Raw genomic sequence first — 19,217 nt, forward strand, 5'->3', positions numbered from 1 at the left:
GCTTCTCAGAATAAATTTAAAAAAAAATTTTTTTTCTTAGGTAAGGTTGAGTAGTTTGTTTGTTTTCTTTTAATTTGAGAGGTAGAGTTACAGACAGTGAGAAGGAGAGACAGAGAGAAAGGTTCTCCATCCGCTGGTTCACTCCCTAAATGGCCACAACGGTCGGAGCTGCCCCAATCCGAAGCCAGGAGCCAGGAGCTTCCTCCTTATCTCCTATGCGGGTGCAGGCGCCACGGTGCCAGCCCCCAAGGTTGAATAGTTTTATTTTTCTTTAAAGATTTATTTATTTATTTGAAAGTCAGAGTTACACAGAGAGAGGAGAGGCAGAGAGAGAGGGAGAGAGAGAGAGAGTCTCCCATCCACTGGTTCAGTCCCCTATTGGCCACAGCAGCCGGAGCTGTGCCGATTGAAGCCAGGAGCTTCTTCCAGGTCTCCCACGTGGGTGCAGGGCTCCAAGGACTTGGGCCATCTTCTACTGCTTTCCCAGGCCATAGCAGAGAGCTGGTTTTTACAAATCTCCCCATTTTTAGAAGTCACTGGTCCATATCATTAAAACAAGTTGATGGCTCTGAATATTTACAACAGCATAAGCTTATATCACCCACAAAGTAATGCTAAATGGCCACAACCTAATGTGCATTTTAAAAGTTGTAAAAAAGAAAAAGCATTAATATTTACCATGGAACTTAATATAACTGGGGGAATGATGCGACCGGCTTGTGTTTCAGAAATTAAACCCTCAGCTGTGGAGTTCTGTCAGCTTTGAAGCAGAGGTGGCAGTTCAGCAGCAGGCGTAACGACTGCCAGAAGAAAACAAACTTAAATTAAGCAGTGCCAATCAGCAAAGGAGTATGGCGGGACCCCTGTCAACCCAGAACTTTCTTCTGAGTTCGCCAACTCCCAAGTTTTAGGACGCCACAAGAGCATGTATAACTTAACTGGTTTCAGAGTGTTGAATTATACAGAAGTTAGAAGCTGGCTATGTAGAAAGGCAATGGCCCTGGACAGCTCACAGGCTGAGTAGCCAAGGAATTGCAACTCTGCAAGATAACCGCGGGCAGCTCCCAGGCGGGAAGAGGGGCGGGGCGGGGGTGGGGCTAACTGCGAGGCGGACGAGGGTCCCGCCCACGGCCGCTCGCCCCGCCCCGTGACGTCACAAGAAAGGCCCCGCCCCCACAGAAGCCCACGACTCCAGAGATCGCCGCGGCTCGCTTGCGCCCCGGAAGCTGCCCCTTCCCGGGGTCATGATGGGCAGTAAGATGGCGTCCGCCAGCCGGGTCGTTCAGGTAAAGGGGTTCAGCCACCTTTCCTCACCTTAAGCGGTGGGGACGGCGCTGGGGAGCAACAGCGGTGGCGAAGACTCGCGGTGCCCGCGGCCCTGAGTGGGGCCAGCGGCAGCGCCTGGGGATGTGTGTGTGAGAATGGGACCTGCGTCTGTCGGGTCGAGCAGCGAGCCGGGGTCTGGAGCCGCGGGTTCCAGCCCGGAGGCGAGAGTGCGGCGTCGGGGCAGTAGGAACGCAGCGCCCCGGGACGCCTCCGCCTGGACCTCATTATTAGCCCTAGGAGAGTGCGGGCTAGGCTGCGCTGCAGTCGCCTGGCCAATCACCGTCCTGGATTGTCTGTGATGGGCTCGCATCAGCCAATCGGAAGCAAGGCGGTGGTGCGGCGTGGAAGGAAACGAACCTTGGCTCTGACCCGCTGTCCCTTCAAGGTCTTGGGAATGGCTGGATAAGTGGCCCCGCGGGTTGAGTCCTCGCCTAGGGCCCGTTCGACCCGACGCCTCCAAGCGCTCGACTGCTGGAGGGAGGGGGTATAGAAAACACTGTGCTGTTTATCACCAGTAGGTATTTCATCGTTGGTTTCTCAAGCCTATTTTCCGTGAGTTTAGATAGGCAGCTAGAGTAAATTTATTGTTGATCCATGTACTAGCAACCAACTCCTGATAGCTTTTGTGCTTGCTTCTCCAGCTGTGGTCTTTAGCTTACACAGGAGAGGTAAAATCGGCATAAAAATGACAGTCTCCACTTTTGTAGTTGACCTATAGTCTTCAACCCTTCAAATGTATTATTTTTTTGCTTAACTGTCAGCTTTGCTATGAGATTTCCCGTTGCACAGATACGTCTGTTAAAAGACCTTTTCCAGAAGGTCCTGAAGTTATTTTCTGAATGATAATCCTAGATCTCAGCCTTTGGTTGCAGTGCAATGAATGATCCTCACTTATTCACTTAGTGTGTATTTCTGTAAGGACTGAGGGAACATCTGACAAAGGTCTGGTATCCATAATAGGTAACCACGTATGTCAATAATACATAACAACTTAAAAATGGGTAAAATACTTGATACTGTACTAAAATATACTCAAGTGAGCAAAAAATGTGAAAAACACAAATTAAAATGAGACAAATTTAAAAGGCTGTTGCGGCGCTGGCACACCGGTTTCTAGTCCCGGTCGGGGCACCAGATTCTATCCTGGTTGCCCTCTTCCAGGCCAGCTCTCTGCTATGGCCCAGGAAGGCAGTGGAGGATGGCCCAAGTGCTTGGGCCCTGCACCCGCATGGGAGACCAGGAGAAGCACCTGGCTCCTGGCTTCGGATCAGCGTGGTGCACCGGCCGCGGCGGCCACTGGGGGGTGAACCAACAGCAAAGGAAGACCTTTCTCTCTGTCTCTCTCTCACTATCCACTCTGCCTGTCAAAAAAAAAAAAAAAAAAAAAAAAAAAAAGAGGTGATAAAAAAAAATTTAAAAGGCTGACAGTACTGAATGCTGATGAGAATGTAAAACACCTGAAACCCTCATCCACTGCTGATGGGAGTTTAAAGTGGTACAGCCACTTGGGAAAACGTATACCTCCCCATGACCCAGCATTATAGGCTTATTCCAAGAGAAATGAGTGCCTGTACCCTATACTATAAGAAGCCTTGTAGAAAAATGTTCATAGAAAAAAAAAGCAGAAGCTTTACTTGTAATAACCTCCAAACAAGAAACAATTCATATGTCCATTATTAGGGTAAATTGTGGTAGTTAAGATGGAATAGTACACAGTGGTAGTAAAGAACTCACTGCTGATATGTACAAGGATTCTGTGAGATAGATATTGAATGGTCTTCCTATCCAGAGTAAAGATCTGTATGGTATTCTCATATTCATAATACAAGGCATTAGGCATAATAATTACATATATTGAGTACCTCTGTGCCGGGCCTACACTTGTTGAGACCTCACTGCCAACAAAACAGACTTAGAGCTTTGAATTTGGTAGTTGATCCATTTCTAAAGAATTACATTACAAAAAACTGGCACAATCTGATGGAAAATCACAATGGAGGGTCTTTGAGCAGTAATTGAAGAGAAAATAAATCTTGAAACATTTTAATGGAATTTTCCTGATATAAAAGAAGAGCTAACCCAATACCTTGTATGGGGAGAAGAGAGTCAATATGGTTGATTAATGAATTTAATGATAAAATCATTAAATTTTAAACAAAACTTCTTTGCTGATCCAGGCAATAAGACTAGGCACTTAAAAGGGAACAAAAGTCATAAATTTTTTTTTTTTTTAAATTTTTGATAGGCAGAGTGGACAGTGAGAGAGAGACAGAGATAAAGGTCTTCCTTTTTGCCGTTGGTTCACCCTCCAATGGCCGCCGCGGTAGGTGCGCTGCGGCCGGCGCACCGCGCTGATCCGATGGCAGGAGCCAGGTGCTTATCCTGGTCTCACATGGGGTGCAGGGCCCAAGCACCTGGGCCATCCTCCACTGCACTCCCTGGCCACAGCAGAGAGCTGGCCTGGAAGAGGGGCAACCGGGACAGGATCGGTGCCCCGACCGGGACTAGAACCCGGTGTGCCGGCGCCACAAGGCGGAGGATTAGCCTAGTGAGCCGCGGCGCCGGCCAAAAAGTCATAAATTTTAAAAAATAATTTCTTCATCCAAGAGGATATATTCAAGGTAGTAAAGGAAAGTAATGATTTTGTAACTGTACTGACCTTAAAGTGTAAAGGTCACAAAATATATTTTTAAAAATATTTTATTTATTTGAAAGGCAGAGTTATAGAGAGAGAGGTCTTCCATCCACTGGTTCATTCCCCAAGTGGCTGTATTGGCCAGAGCTGAGCCAATCCAAAGCCAGGAGCCAGGAGCTTCTTCCAGGTCTCCCAAGTGAGTGCAGGGGCCCAAGGACTTGGGCCATCCTCTACTGCTTTCCCAGGTGCATTAGCAAGGAGCTGGATCAGAAGTGGAGCAGCTGGGACTTGAACTGGCACCCATATGAGATGCTGGTGCTGCATGCTGGGGCTTTTAACCCATTGTACCACATTGTCGATCCCACACAAACTCTTCATAACGCAGTGTTCTCAAGAGCTCCTCCTACTAGATCTACTTTGACATTAGAAAATCACTGGAGATGTTTCAATATAACTACTGGGGATGAGCATAAGGTATGTTTAACTGTAGAACCATGAGTAAAGAATGGAGATGGTAACTTGTAATAGTTGTTGGTTCTGACAGACCAAATATAATCTTAAAAATATATAACTTTAAAAAATTGAAGAATAAGGAGAAGAGTTTATAGAAAGTAAATTAATTTGCTATTGCCCTACTTACTAACTGGCAATAGGAGGTGCTGAAGGAATACAGAATAGATTGCTGTAATATCTCATCATTTCTCATAATAATGAACCAACAGTACTGCAAAAAAGAGATGACTAAAGGTATTATCTAGAAATATTAATGTAAACACATACAAAAGTGTAGTTTTTTCTAAATACCAAAAAAAAAAAAAAATCAAGTGAAAGAAAAAAGTCACATAACAAAAGAATTTATCATAAGATAGACTTATACCAAACTTTGAAGTTATATCTGTTAATGTAGATGGGCAGTAACATTTTCAGGTTAGCTAACAAATGAAAATCCAGCACTATGCTATAGGAAGGAAGCACAGCTAAATCTAAAAGATCTAGAAGGTAAAAGTAGGATAGTTCATTATACTTGACAAAGGTCAAAGGCAATATAATGGAGAAAAGTGCATCTTCAACAAGTGGCGCTGAAAATGCTGGATATCTTCATGAAAAGAAAAACAATTTAAAATAAAATCTAGACAGAGACTTTATACCCTTCACAAAAAACTCAAAAGAGGGCCAGCACTGCAACATAGCAGATAAAGCCGCAGCCTGCAGTGCTCTCATCCCATATGGGCGCTGGTTCTAGTCCCAGCTGCTGCACTTCTGATCCAGCTCTCTGCTGTGGCCTGGGAAAGCAGTGGAGGATGGCCCAAGGGCTTGGGCCCCTGCACCCATGTGGGAGACCGTGAAGAGCTCCTGCACGTTTTAACTCTGACTTTGGAATCGAGGGAAGTTGCTTAGAGAGGAGTGACATTTGAGCGTTTTAAAGGTTTAGCAGTCAGAGGATAGGCTCCAGATGCAGTGGGGATGGCGACAGCGTGATGAGTTAGGGAAGTGAAAAGTACTTCAGGATATCTGGGTGGCAGATGCATCGGTGGTGGGGACTAAGGCTGCAGACAGAAGGACAGGCCCCATCGTGACAAGCCTTTGAATGCCAAATAAGAGTCTGAACTTTATCCTGAGAACTGTGGAACATTTTTCATATTTTTAAATAGGGCAGTAGCAGTAGGATGAGACTGGAAATTCTCTCATAAAACTCAGTTATGAAAGGGAAGAAACAGTAGAAAGAAAAGTGGGTTTTGGTTTTTTGTGGTTTTTTTAGATTTGTTTTATTTATTTGAAAGACAGAGTTACACACAGAGAGAGGTAGAGACAGAGAGGTCTTCCATCCACTGGTTCACTCCCCAGATGGCCGCAAGAGCCGGAGCTGCACCAGTCTGAAGCCAGGAGCCAGGAGCTTCTTCTGGGTCTCCCATGCGGGTGTAGGGGTCCAAGCACTTGGGCCATCTTCTGTTGCTTTCCCAGGCCATAGCAGAGAGCTGGATTGGAAGAGGAGCAGCCGGGACTCGAACCAGAGCCCAGATGGGATGCTGGCACCTCAGGCCAGGGTTTTAACCCTCTGTGCCACAGTGCTGGCCCCTTGTTTTTAACACTGAAGACTTGGGCGTACTTTAAGTGGAGGACAAGAACCTATCCCAGCCTTTTCTCTCAGCAGCAGAACTGTGGTGCTGGAACTTCAGGCTGCTCCCAACAAGCCTGTTGACTTCTTTTTTTTTTTTTTTTTTTTTTTTTTTTTGACAGAGTGGACAGTGAGAGAGACAGAGAGAAAGGTCTTCCTTTGCCGTTGGTTCACCCTCCAATGGTTGCTGCGGCCGGCGCACCGCGCTGATCTGAAGGCAGTAGCCAGGTGCTTCTTCTGGTCTCCCATGGGGTGCAGGGCCCAAGGACTTGGACCATCCTCCACTGCACTCCCGGGCCATAGCAAAGAGCTGGCCTGGAAGAGGGGCAACCCTAGAACCTGGTGTGCCGGCGCCGCAGGCAGAGGATTAGCCTGTTGAGCCACGGCGCCGGCCGCCTGTTTACTTCTGTACTCACATAAAATGCCTAATAGGTAGTCCATATATACAGATATATTTACAGATAAACACACCTCAACCTCATTAGTTACATAGCAATTTATAGATTATACTTTGGTTAAAAAGTGTACTCTGTTCGTTAGATTATTTATTGAAGTGGTTTCGTACTAATAGGTTTAAGGTTTTCTGTAGCACTCTAGAATTTTAGGGATGAAAATGTTCATAGTCTTTCAATGTCTGTCATAATAACAGTATTCTAAAAAGCTGTATTTCCATGAATTTAGGAAAAAGGCTAAAAATCTACCAGATGTTTTTATCTGCTTTATGTGGCCTTGGAAATTATAGTGGTTTCTTCTTTGTGCTTTTCTGCATTTTTTTGCAAATTTCTTACAGTGAGCCAGTGTTACTTTTGTAGTCAGAAAAGGTGTTGTCTACCTAATTCTCAATGTGATTGTTTGCTTTTTATCCTATCCTGAACTGTTTGATATTGACATAGTAGGGAAACCACAATCAGTACAAATTGAGAAACTTCCAGTTCCTTTCTTACCAGTAAATAAATCACACAACATAAAATCCATGTCGTCTTTTTATAAGGTTATTTTGAGGTCAGTTGATTATATGCTGAAAAGTCTCGTGATACATAAAGTACAAAATCATGACTAGAAAATAAGCAAGTTAATAATTCATAGACCAGCTTCTCTGATTAGGGAAACATACAATTGATTGTCACTGTCGAATAGTCATTTTAACAAGGTTATCTATTTATGAGGTTTAGTAGATGACTGCTTCTATAGTCGATGAGTTTTTTTAATGCATTTTATTGTTCCTTTAGGTAGTCAAGCCACATACCCCGTTAATAAGGTTCCCTGACAGAAGAGACAATCCTAAACCCAATGGTAAGTTGTACTTTATTTAGATTTGTTAAGTATTGATTTTTAGTTAAATATTTTTTATTTTTATTTGAAAGAGTGACAGAGGGCAAGAAGGAAAGAGAGAGAGAGAGAGAGATGTCCCATCCACTGGTTCAATCCCCAAATGGGCACAACAGCCGGGGCTGAGCCATGCTAAAGCAAGGAACCAGAAACTCCACCCAGGTCTCCACGTGGGCCCAAGCACTTTGGCAGTCCTCCACTGCTTTCCCAGTCACATTAGCAAGGAAATGGATCACAAGTGAAGCAGGCGAGACTCAAACTGGGGATGCCAGCATTGCAGGCAGCAGTTTAATCCGCTGTGCCAGGGTGCCAGCTCCCAGAGTATTTTTTTTCTTTTTTTAAGTTTTATTTATTTTATTTGAAATGCAGAGCAACAGAGAGAGAGACAGAGAGGGAGACCTTCTATCTGCTTATTGACTCCCCAAAATGGCTGCAGTAGTCCGGTCTGGGCCAAGATGAGGCTAGGAACCAGGAACTCTATCCTGGTCTCCCACTTGGGTGGGAGGGACCTAAGTACTTGGGTCATTTTTTTTTTTTAATATTTTTATTTATTTATTCAACAGGTAGAGTCACAGAGAGAGAGAGAAAGGTCTTCCTTCCGTTAGTTCACCCCCAAATGGCCGCCACGGCCGGCGCTGTGCCGATCCAAAGCCAGGAGCCAGGTGCTTCCTCCTGGTCTCCCATGCGGTACAGGGGCCCAAGCACTTGGGCCATCCTCCATTGCCTTCCCGAGCCACAGCAGAGAGCTGGACTGGAAGAGGAGCAACTGGGACTAGAACCCGGCGCCCAAATGGGATGCTGGCACCGAGGGGGAGGATTAACTGAGTGAGCCACAGCACCGGCCCCCTGGGGTCATTTTTTGTTGCCTTCTCAAGCACATTAGCAGGAAGCTGGATTAGAAGTGGAGTATTCAGGACTTGACTACTTGACAGTGGATGGCACTGTATTTATAAGTTGTTAGCATTGCAAGCAGTGACTTAACCAGCTTTGCCACAGTGCTGGCCCCTTGTATTGAAAAATTGTTATTTATGTTTACTGACTTATTCCCCATTGTAATATATTACCTATAGACTTCAACATATGTTGGCCTCTGAGGGCTTTTATGACAAAATTTAAGTAGTGTAGGTTATACATAATGGGTTGAACTCCAGGCACTAACTAGAAGTCTTTTTCAAACTTGTTACTCATTTTTGGAATTCACATACTTAAAACTGCTTCATTATTTCACACTTGAGTAATTGCTCTCATTAGGTGTTTTGTTTTTTTGTTTTGTTTTGTTTTTTTAAATGTCAGTGTCTGAAGCTTTGAGATCAGCTGGACTACCATCTCACACCTCTACAATTGCACAGCATGCTAAGGGAAGTAAATCACCAGATTTGCTGATGTATCAGGGGCCACCAGATACTGCCGAAATCATTAAATCCTTACCTCAGAAATACAGACGGAAACCTGTACCTCAAGAAGAAATGGAATTTATCCAAGTATGTTGTTGTTCTTTATCACAAGACTTTGCAAAACATTTTGGCTTTTGGAGTTTTGTGTGCTGACTTATATGCTGTTCCCATCGTCTTGTCAGTTATGGGGTAGTTAAGGCAGATTTGGGCAGGTACACCAGGACTGACAGACAAACCATACTTTGTGCATTAAATAGCAATAGGTATAGCCACATGAAGAAAATTTATTGGAGTCTTCAGTAATTTTCGGAGTGAAGAGAGCTTCTAAGACAAGATTGTTTTGATTTTTATTTATTTATTTAAGAGGCAGACAGTGCTCCCATCCACTGGTCTACCCCTTAAATTCCCACAATAACCAGGGCTGGGCTGGGCTGGGTTGGGAGGTAGGAACTACTGAATGCCAAAGTCTACACCAGTAGGAAACGAGTCAAAAGTTGGAACTTGGGGCCAGTGCTGTGGTGTAGCAGGTAAAGCCACCACCTGCAGAGCTGACATCCTAAATGGGCGCTAGTTCAAATCCTGGCTGCCCTACTTCCAATCCAGCTCTCTGTTGTGGCCAGGGAAAGCAGTAGAAGATGGCCTAAATCCTTGGCCCCCTGTCTTTGGATTGGTGCAGCTGTGGCCGTTGGGGCCATCTGGGAGGTGAACCAGTGGATGGGAGACCCCCTCTCTCCCTTTCTCTCTTCTTTCTCTCTCTCTTTCTCTGTCTCTGCCTCTCTTTAACTCTGCCTTTCAAATAAATAAATAAATCTTAAAAAAAAAAGAGGCCGGCGCCTCAGCTCAATAGGCTAATCCTCCGCCTTGAGGCGCCAGCACACTGGGTTCTAATCCCGGTTGGGGCGCCGGATTCTGTCCCGGTTGCCCCTCTTCCAGGCCAGCTCTCTGCTATGGCCCAGGAGTGCAGTGGAGGATGGCCCAAGTGCTTGGGCCCTGCACCCCATGGGAGACCAGGAGAAGCACCTGGCTCCTGCCATCGGATCAGTGCGGTGCACCTGCCGCGGCGGCTATTGGAGGGTGAACCAACAGCAAAAGAAGACCTTTCTCTCTCTGTCTCTCTCTCTCTCACTGTCCAGTCTGCCTGTCCAAAAAAAAAAAAAAAAAAAAAAAGAGCTGAAGCTGGGCATTGAACCCCGGTGCTCCAATATGGGAACGTGCACATCCTAGCCACTAGGCCAAATACCTATCCTGAGACAAGAAGTCTAGGGACAAGTGATCTAGGTCATTGCTGAGTCCCTTCCAGATCTGAAATTATGTTTATAACAGTGGTTATGAATGCCCCAAAGCTATGAAAAACCTGAAATTGTTTTTTAAAAACTAGGGATAATCTGCTTAGAATTGTGTAAATTTTTTTTTTTTTTTGACAGGCAGAGTGGACAGAGAGAGAGACAGAGAGAAAGGTCTTCCTTTTGCCGTTGGTTCACCCTCCAATGGCCGCCGCGGCTGGCGCACCGCGCTGATCCGAACAGGAGCCGAGTGCCTATCCTGGTCTCCCATGGGGTGCAGGGCCCAAGGACTTGGGCCATCCTCCACTGCACTCCCTGGCCACAGCAGAGAGCTGGCCTGGAAGAGGGGCAACCGGGACAGAATCCGGTGCCCCAACCGGGACTAGAACCTGGTGTGCCGGCGCCGCAAGGTGGAGGATTAGCCTAGTGAGCCGCGGCGCCGGCCTGAATTGTGTAAATTTTTCTAATGGTCATGGTCATGAAAACATTTATCTCAATTTAACATCTCATCTTACTGCTTTTTCTTTTCCTTTTCAGCGTGGAGGTCCCGAGTAACTGCTGTGGCTGCTGCTTGTCATCATACAAAAGGATTGTCTTTATAATAAAGGACTCCCAAAATGACAAATGAAAAATTGTATATTAAATAACTTTAATAAATATTCTGTAAAAAATAATGAAATATAGAAAATTCAGACGAACACCTGCATCTCCTAATTTATGTATCTTGGTCCACTTCTCTACGAGCTTACCTAATTGTTTATATACTTTATACTTATTAAAGCATACATTTTTAAATGTTAGCCTATTAATTTACTCTTGATTATCAAGTATTACCAGTATTGAATTACTACAGGCACACAACGTCTAGTAAACAAACGATCATAGATCTCCCATAATTTTACTCTTCTTTTCTGTTTAGACAGAACAAGAATTTATCAGGTGGAATGACTGCTGTAGAAGTGCTTTCCTGAAATTAGATGAAGAATAGTGAAATAATGGCTCCATTATTTGTTCTAAATTTGCTAACATTTTTTCAGTCATAAGGTTACTAGCGTATAACTGGCTTAATAAGTATATCCTACTCCAAATGATAAAAATACACCCAAGATAAAAACAGATGTCCATGGTATTAGAATGGGTAAATAAGACAAAAGATTATTTGTAACCTATATTCAGAAAAAATTTCAGAGTATGAAATAAGGATATGAATATAGGAATAATTTTCACTACAGATTGTAGTTTATTATATTCTGGGAGATAAGGTCATTGTTTCGTTTACCACTTTGATTGTGATCATGTGTGCAAATCCTGGTAATCATTAACTTCCTCAAATTTATGTCTTAAAACCTCATAAATTCACCTTAAATAATTTATTAAGGCAATTTATCAAACTTTAACAGGATCATCCTATACCAAGGGTATGTATATTATGAAAATAAAACCTCACAAAGCTAAATAAATTCTCTTCCATACCTTAATGATTTCCAGAACGTGCTTAAAGAAGTCATCCCTGATAGTGAGGGTGGTAGCTCATGAGCGATAGACAGTAGAATTGTTGAGTTCATGTTTCCTTTTTTTTTTTGTAAGATTTATTTATTTTACTTGAAAGTCAGAATTAGAGGCAGAGACACACAGAGAGAGATCCTCCATCCAATGGTCCACTCCCCAAATGGCCACAAAGGCTGTAGCTGAGCTGATCTGAAGTCAGGACCCAGGAGCTTCATCCAGGTCTCCCACGTGAGTGCAGGGGCCCAAGCATTGGGCCATCGTCTGCTGCTTTCCCAGGCGTACTAGCAAGGAGCTGAATGGGAAGTGGAGCAGCCAGGACTTGAACCAGCATTCCTTTGGGATGCCAACACTACAGATGTCACCCTAATCCACTGTACCAGCCAGCCCCAGAATTCTTCACCCAGCTACCTGTGGGTTACTCTTACATCTGTCTGCTGTTCTAGTTCATCTGCTTCTATTGTAAATTCTGTGTTGTAGTCCCATGTAAATGTTCCCCAACACAAACGTGAGATAGGAATTTGGGTTTGATGCTAGCAGTCTACTAATACTATTCTTTTTCTCTTTCTTACTTTTCTCCCAAGAAGCCCAGGGCCATTTTTTGCTTCCAGAAAAGGAATTTCAGGTAATGGAGAGCGGTTAGAGTAATACTGTGGGTGCCATTAGAAACTCTAATACTGGAATTAAGAATCTGAGGGCAGTCCTTAATACAGTTCTTGCCACGAAGATCAAAATGAAAAAAAAAAATCACTTGTATAATTCACAAGTATAGCTAGGCAAAAAGCATGTCAGTGGGAATTGCTGTCACAGGATGAGCTCCAAGGACAGTATTGTAGACAGAATTCTGGCAAGGCTGTCAGGAAGTCTGTTTTCATTAGGGGTTAAGCACTCACACAAGGGTACTCCAAAAAGTTCAAAGAAAAATAGAGTTAAAAGATGTTTATTTTGGTGCCAGCTCTGTTGCAAAGCAGGTTAAAGCTGCTGCCTGCAGTGCCGGCATCCCATATGGACACTGGTTCAAGTCCTAGCTGCTCCACTTTGATCCAGCCCCCTCCTAATGTGCCTGGGAGGACAGCAGAGGATGGCCCAGGTGCTTGGGTCCCTGTACCCATGTGGAAGACCCTAGAAGAAGCTCCTGGCTCCTAGATTTGGATCTGCTCAGCTCTGGCCCACTGGTGGCCATTTAGGGGGTGAACCAGCACATGGAAGACTCTCTCTCTCTCTCTCTCTCTCTCTCTCTCTCTCTCCCTCTCCCTCTCCCTCTCTAACTCTTTCAAATAAATCTTTAGACAAAAATGTTTATTTTGATGAAAATTTTTTTAAAATTCTGCATAGTTTTTTTAATGATATCCATGAAATTTTTGAAGAATCTTTGTATAATTAACCATCAGCAAATTGGTTAATTTGTGTTTGTTTTCCTCTAGTATTCTACAGTATAGAATCAAATTAGAATATTATCTGTAACAAACCTGAGAATTTAGTGGCTGAAAACAGTAAGCCCTTAATGGCTCATAGTTAGTGGGGCTGCAGTCATCTGAAGGCTTGGCTGGAGCTGACAGTTCCATCTCCAGGGTAGGTCACTCACGTGGCAAGTGATACTGGCTGTTGCTGGCAGGAGTTCCTCTGCGTGTGAACTCATGACACGACTGACTTTCCCTATAGTAACGATGCAGGCGTGCAAGCAGCAATGCCTGCTCTCACTTCCCACTGCTGTGCCATGGTCACAGAACAGCTTGTCTCATTGTGGGAAAAGACTACACAAGTGCATTCATAGCAGAAGGCAAGGTCGTTATGGCCTCTTTGAAATTGACTGATAACAGATCTGTAAACTATGAGGCTCAGCAAAAGCTCAATTTTATACTTACAGACCTCATTCCCCAGGGTATCAGCTAAACCATTGTCAGCAGCATGGTACAATGTATGGAGTATCAACTTGTAGGACATGGCACACTTGAGAACCTCAAGCCTCAAAGGTAAAACTATCATATTTAGTTCATTAGCTCTACAAGGAAGGTAAGATTACCGTTACAAGTGATGTCTTTCAGAAGGAAGGCTGGCAGAAGTCACATGACAGCATGCCTCTCTAGGTATGACTTGCCCCAAGAGAAATGGTAAATCTGGTGCACTTTCCACAATGTACAAATCTTGCCTACAGCCAGGTAGTGACAGAGGGGCTGAGAGAGAATAGTAATGGCTAACATCAACGAAGCCCTAGCTGTGAGACGCTATTCTAAGGGATTTACAGTAAGTGTGAAGTCAAGTCATTTAAGCCTTGCAGCAATACTTTGGGTCCTACAGAGAAAGAAACTAGGTACACGTAGTAGGTGATCTGGCCAAGTCATCCATCTCGTGATTGAATACTGGTGGGGCAGGTATTCCAATACAAGCAGTCTGATTCCAGAGCAAATGCTGACTTGCTGTATTAAACTAACTTCACTCAGTTTTTGGCTTTGGCATCCTGCCATCTTCAACACGTCTCTGAAAATTGGGATTTCGGCTTTTAGAAACGTCAAATGCAAAGGAGGAAACATTTCCGTGGTGAAGGTTGCTCCAGCTCAGATCTTTGGAATCATTCTTTCCCCCTCCAAGCCATATCCAGCTTGTCAGTAAATAATATTGGGTAGAAAGCAAGTAGAGTCATCTGGATTGTTGCAATAATTTTCTAACAGGTCCTCTTTCTAAAAAATACTTTTAAAAATCATTTTTTATTTGTGAACAGAACGGGCAAGCCCCTCTGCTGGTTCACTCCCCAAATACTCTCAATGGCAGGGGCCAGGCCAGAGCCACCAGCTGGAATGCAATCCAGATTTCTCACCTAGGTGGTAGGAACTCAAATACCTGAGCCATCACTGCTCAGGCGAGTGGGATTCTGCCTCCCTAGGTCTGCGCCTTCATAAGGGGAGTACACTTGCTCTTGACTCGGCCTTAGGTACTTGGCAGAGGTCGCGGGTTCTGGCGTCCACAGCAACCGTGAAGCCAGAAAGCCTCGAGCAGGAACCAGCACGCTAGGTCACACACTATCCGCACACACACCCCCTAGAAAATTCCGAACGCGGAACGCATCAGGACGCCGACTCGTCCCCGACTGTGAGGAAAATATCCAAGCTGAAGCGTAAAGAGAGCGACAGAGCGGCTGCCAAAAGGGCCGCACTTCCGGCATTCACGGCGATCACGTGACGGGCGTGTCGGGCAGCGACCCCGGCCCTGAGCGGCTTTGGTCGGGACCGGCTTTGCCCGGACTGATTTAACAGCTGCTCCGCCCATCCCGGAAGTAGGGGCGGAGCCTCAAACGTCAGTGCCCAGTGAGCGGAAGGGGCTGTTGGAGGCTTTAAGGTAGCTTTAAATTCCAGCTGTCTTGGGCGCCTACCTCTTTTGGCTGGAGTCGGACTTCGGTTCCCGGATGGCTGTGGACGTGAAGTCTCGAGCAAAGCGTTATGAGAAACTGGACTTCCTCGGGGAGGGCCAGGTGAGGCTCTCGGGCGGGATGGAGAGCAGCGCGCGCCGCACAGCTTTGCAGGGTTTTTCCATGGAAGCCAGAGGGCCTTGGCTGCTCGTTCTCCGTGGGGAGGCCGCGCAGACACACCTGCCGCCCCGTTTTGTGCCCTGGAGGTTGAACCCCCACCCGGGAGCCCCCCTCTGCTTCCCGGCAGAGTGGGCTGGAGTGGGACGGGGGCTGCCCGAGCACGTTGCAGGCCGCCGGGCCCGCGGATTCCTCGCTTGGCGGCATGTAGGGAAGCTAGCGCAAGCAGAAAACTCCCAGGGTCTCAGTTCCCCCTGTTTTCCTTTCCAGTTTGCCACAGTTTACAAGGCCAGAGATAAGAACACCAACCAGATTGTCGCCATTAAGAAAGTGAGTCACCTGGATGTGGTTTTTCTCACGTGTGTCGGGGGTGTCTGCGGGGTCTGTTCGTTGGTGGCCTCGCCGCGCTGGGGGAAGCGGGAGGCACTCGGGTCGTTTTCCGAGTGCTTTGTGCAGCGTCGGGTCGCACGCCCGGCTAGTTTAAATTGCGCCGACGAGGAAGCCGTGTGCCGCGTTTGCTGTATGCGCTCGGGTTTTGGCCATGGGGGCAAGCACTGCCCATCTGTTGGGTCTGAGGAGTGTTTGCCGTCCTCGCGGACGGCGGGGCTGTGGTTTCTGGGCACGGGTTGGCTAGGAAAGGCTTCAGCCGCGCCAGCGACGCTGATGTGGTGCGTCTCCTAAGAGTCGTGCAGAAGTCTGCATCACAACCAGCCGGCTTCTAGAATGCCCAGTTGCACTCTTGGGGTACCCGAGGCTGAGCGGAGTCAGGAGACTTGTCAAGCTCACACGCCTGTGAGGCTGAAGCTCGGGCGAGAACCCGGGTGTCCTGACGCCAGTGTTCTTCCCCGCCGCTGAATTCTGTAACAGTCAGGGCGGGGCTGTTTTTCTCCCCTTTCTAAGGGCCTGTTAGTGGGGAAGGCGACATCCGTGTTTTTTTTTTTTTGTTTTGTTTTGTTTTGTTTTGTTTTTTTGACAGGCAGAGTGGATAGTGAGAGAGACAGAGAGAAAGGTCTTCCTTTTTGCCGTTGGTTCACCCTCCAATGGCCGCTGCGGCTGGCGCATCTCGCTGATCCGAACAGGAGCCAGGTGCTTCTGGTCTCCCATGGGATGCAGGGCCCAAGCACTTGGGCCATCCTCCACTGCACTCCCGGGCCATAGCAGAGAGCTGGCCTGGAAGAGGGGCAACCAGGACAGAATCCAGCGCCCTGACCAGGACTAGAATCCGGTGTGCCGGTGCCGCAAGGCGGAGGATTAGCCTGTTAAGCCAGCCCCCAGACCTCCGTGTTAACTTGTTCCAGTTGCTACTTTGTTTCTCCTTCAAAAACCTTAGGAATGTATATCCTCAGGCTCCCTCTCTTTAACTTTTATTTCTCTCATACCTGTGTTTTCCAGCTTAGTGCTTTAGGATCCACCACCGCAGCCTCTCCCTCATAAAGCCCTTAGCCACTGGTCATGTTTTCCTTTCTACCCTTGACTGACTACATTCTAGCACTACTGATCCCCTGTATCTTGCATGCATATGTTCATTCCGTCCTCGTCCTCGGGTTGGAGTATTTTCCCGCTAGATTAGATTTTAGTTTAGCTGATTGCTTATCATTCAGGTTTCTCTCACATGTTTCCTCCACACAGAGGCCTTCTCTAGCCATTCTAGAGAAAACAGGTGTGCCTCCTGAGTTCTTGTTCTTTGTAATTGTTCAATTATCTGTCATTGTAATGCCTTTTATCAAAGTCTGAAATCCTCTTATCTGAGTTTGTCAGTTTAATTCTATTTACATACCTAGGACTATGTCTAGCACATTTGTAGACCCAGTTAAAAATGTATTGGCTTAAGGAGAGCATTTGGCTCAGCAGTTACACGTCACCACTTGGGATACCTGCAGCCCATATCGAAGTGCCTGGGTTCAAATCCCACCGCTGTTTCTTATTTGAAAGGCAGAGTTACAGAGAAGCAGAGGTAGAGCGGGGAGAGGTCTTCCATCCACTGGTTCACTCCCCAAATGGCTGCAGTGGCTGGAGCTGGGCTGATCCAAAGCCAGGAGGCAGGAGCTTTTTCCCAGTCTCCCAGGTGGGTGCAGGGGCCCAACCACTTGGGCCATCATCTTTGACTGTTTTCCCAGGCCACAGCAGAGAGCTGGATGGTAAGTGGAACAGCTTGGTCTCGAGCCAGCACCCATATGGGATGCCGGCACTGCAGGCCATTCCTCCCCACCCCTACTGCTTCTAATCCAGCATTCCTGCTAATGCTTATTTTGGGAGGCAGCAGATATGCCTCAACTACTTGGGTCCCTGCCATCCATTGTAGGCACTGAGGAGTAAACCAGCAGATAGAAGATATGTCTCTCTATCTGTCTTTCGGTCTCTCTGCCTTTCAAATGAAATTTAAAAATTTACTTATCGTTTATTGTTCTGTAGTCTGAAAGTTCATGTGGGTTTTTTTTTTTTTTTTTTTTTTTTTTTGGACAGGCAGAGTTAGACAATAAGAGAGAAAGAGAAAGGTCTTCCTTTTTCGTTGGTTCACCCCCCAAATGGCCGCTACGGCCGGCGTGCTGTGCTGATCCGAAGCCAGGAGCCAGGTTCTTCCTCCTGGTCCCCCATGTGGGTGCAGGGCCCGAGCACTTGGGCCATCTTCCACTGCCTTCCCGGGCCACAGCAGAGAGCTGGCCTGGAAGAGGAGCAACCGGGACAGAATCCGTTGCCCTGACTGGGACTAGAACCCGGGGTGCCAGTGCCGCAGGTGGAGGATTAGCCTAGTGAGCCGTGACGCTGGCCCTATGTGTTTTCTTTTAAGATTTATCTATTTATAAAAGGCTGTTGGGCATTTGAGCAGTGAACCAACAAATAGAAGATTTCTCTCTGTTTCTCTTGCTCTGCCCTTCACATAAATAAAAATATTTTAAAGGGTATGTGGTGATTGTTTCAGTTAACATCTTTCTGATTGCTTGTCAGATCATCTTTTCTTAGACTTGGTTTCTTAGATTGTCTCTGACCTGTGTTTTTCAGTTTGCTTTTTTTTTCTGCCTGATTTGTTGAAATTCTTTGTATTTTCTGGATATTGCTCTTTGTCAGGAATATACATTGCAGATACCAGTCCAGTGTATAGCCAGGCTTTTAGCTTATTTATGGTATCTTTTGAGACACTGACATTAAAGTTTAATATGGTTGAATTTGTCATTTTTTTTTCCTTTATAGGTTTCCTTTCTGTGTGCTTTCCTGCCCTCAGTTATTTGGTCCACATTTAAGCTTGAACAGATAAAGGAGACAATTATTTTCTTAATTCCATTATTTGAATGTGTAGTTCAGAAACGTAAGGGACAAGAGTAGGTATTTGATTCTTCTATTGTTAATTTTGCCTTTTCGATTCATGACTCCTAGTCCCTTTGTGTCTACTAATACTAGCTACATATGAGTTGCTATATGTTTTTGCTGTGGCTAAATTTTTGAAGTTTTATGGATTATTCATTGAGTATGAATAATTTAACACACTTTTAATGTGTTTGTTTTCCTCTACTAGATCAAACTGGGTCATAGATCAGAAGCCAAAGATGGTAAGTATTTCATGTAATCTGACAGAACTGGAATGGTTTTATTCTCACTGAGGAAATGAGCACAGTTACAACCGCCCTCTCCCCCCGCCTTTTTTTTTTTTTTAAAGATTTATTTATTTATTCGAAAGGCAGAGTTACAGAGAAGCAGAGAGAGGTTTTCCATCCACTGGTTTACTCCCCAAATGGCTGCAACAGCCAGAGCTGTGCTGATCCGATGCCAGGAGCTTCTTCCAGGTCTCCCATGCAGATGCAGTGGCCCAAGGACTTGAGCCATCTTCCACTGCTTCTCCAGACCATAACGGAGAGCTAGATTGGAAGTGGAGCAGCTGGACTTGAATTAGCACCCAGATGGGATGTCGCACCAGAGGCCGTGGCTTTGCCCACTACACCACAGCGCCATCCCCAACCCATTGTTTTTTTTTTTTTTGACAGGCAGAGTGGACAGTGAGAGAGAGAGACAGAGAGAAAGGTCTTCCTTTTTGCCGTTGGTTCACCCTCCAATGGCCACGGCGGTTGGCGCGCTGCGGCCGGCGCACGCGCTGATCCGATGGCAGGAGCCAGGT

The 19,217-nt window shown here is 45.9% G+C and overlaps 2 protein-coding genes across 3 annotated transcripts in view; both read left to right on the top strand.

Annotated features, from left to right (window-relative positions):
• The first annotated feature begins 1,164 nt into the window (after positions 1 to 1,164).
• KGD4 (alpha-ketoglutarate dehydrogenase subunit 4) lies at positions 1,165 to 11,561 on the top strand. The gene is made up of 4 exons (XM_062212184.1): positions 1,165 to 1,286; positions 7,307 to 7,370; positions 8,700 to 8,887; positions 10,621 to 11,561. The coding sequence occupies exons 1-4, from the start codon at positions 1,245 to 1,247 to the stop codon at positions 10,636 to 10,638; spliced, it is 312 nt and encodes a 103-aa protein (XP_062068168.1). The 5' UTR covers positions 1,165 to 1,244; the 3' UTR covers positions 10,639 to 11,561.
• A 3,318-nt stretch (positions 11,562 to 14,879) lies between these two features.
• Positions 14,880 to 19,217, top strand: part of CDK7 (cyclin dependent kinase 7) — a 36,351-nt gene continuing 32,013 nt past the window's right edge. Inside the window, exons 1-3 of one of the 2 annotated variants that reach the window (XM_062212187.1) lie at positions 14,880 to 15,055; positions 15,380 to 15,439; positions 18,621 to 18,654. In XM_062212187.1, the coding sequence (XP_062068171.1) occupies positions 14,990 to 15,055; positions 15,380 to 15,439; positions 18,621 to 18,654 (160 nt within the window). In that variant the 5' untranslated portion in view covers positions 14,880 to 14,989. The remainder of the gene's footprint in view (positions 15,056 to 15,379; positions 15,440 to 18,620; positions 18,655 to 19,217) is intronic. The other variant, XM_062212188.1, reaches the window with a different exon arrangement.

The sequence above is a fragment of the Lepus europaeus genome, chromosome 15, assembly GCF_033115175.1.
Source record: "Lepus europaeus isolate LE1 chromosome 15, mLepTim1.pri, whole genome shotgun sequence".
Taxonomy (NCBI): domain Eukaryota; kingdom Metazoa; phylum Chordata; class Mammalia; order Lagomorpha; family Leporidae; genus Lepus; species Lepus europaeus.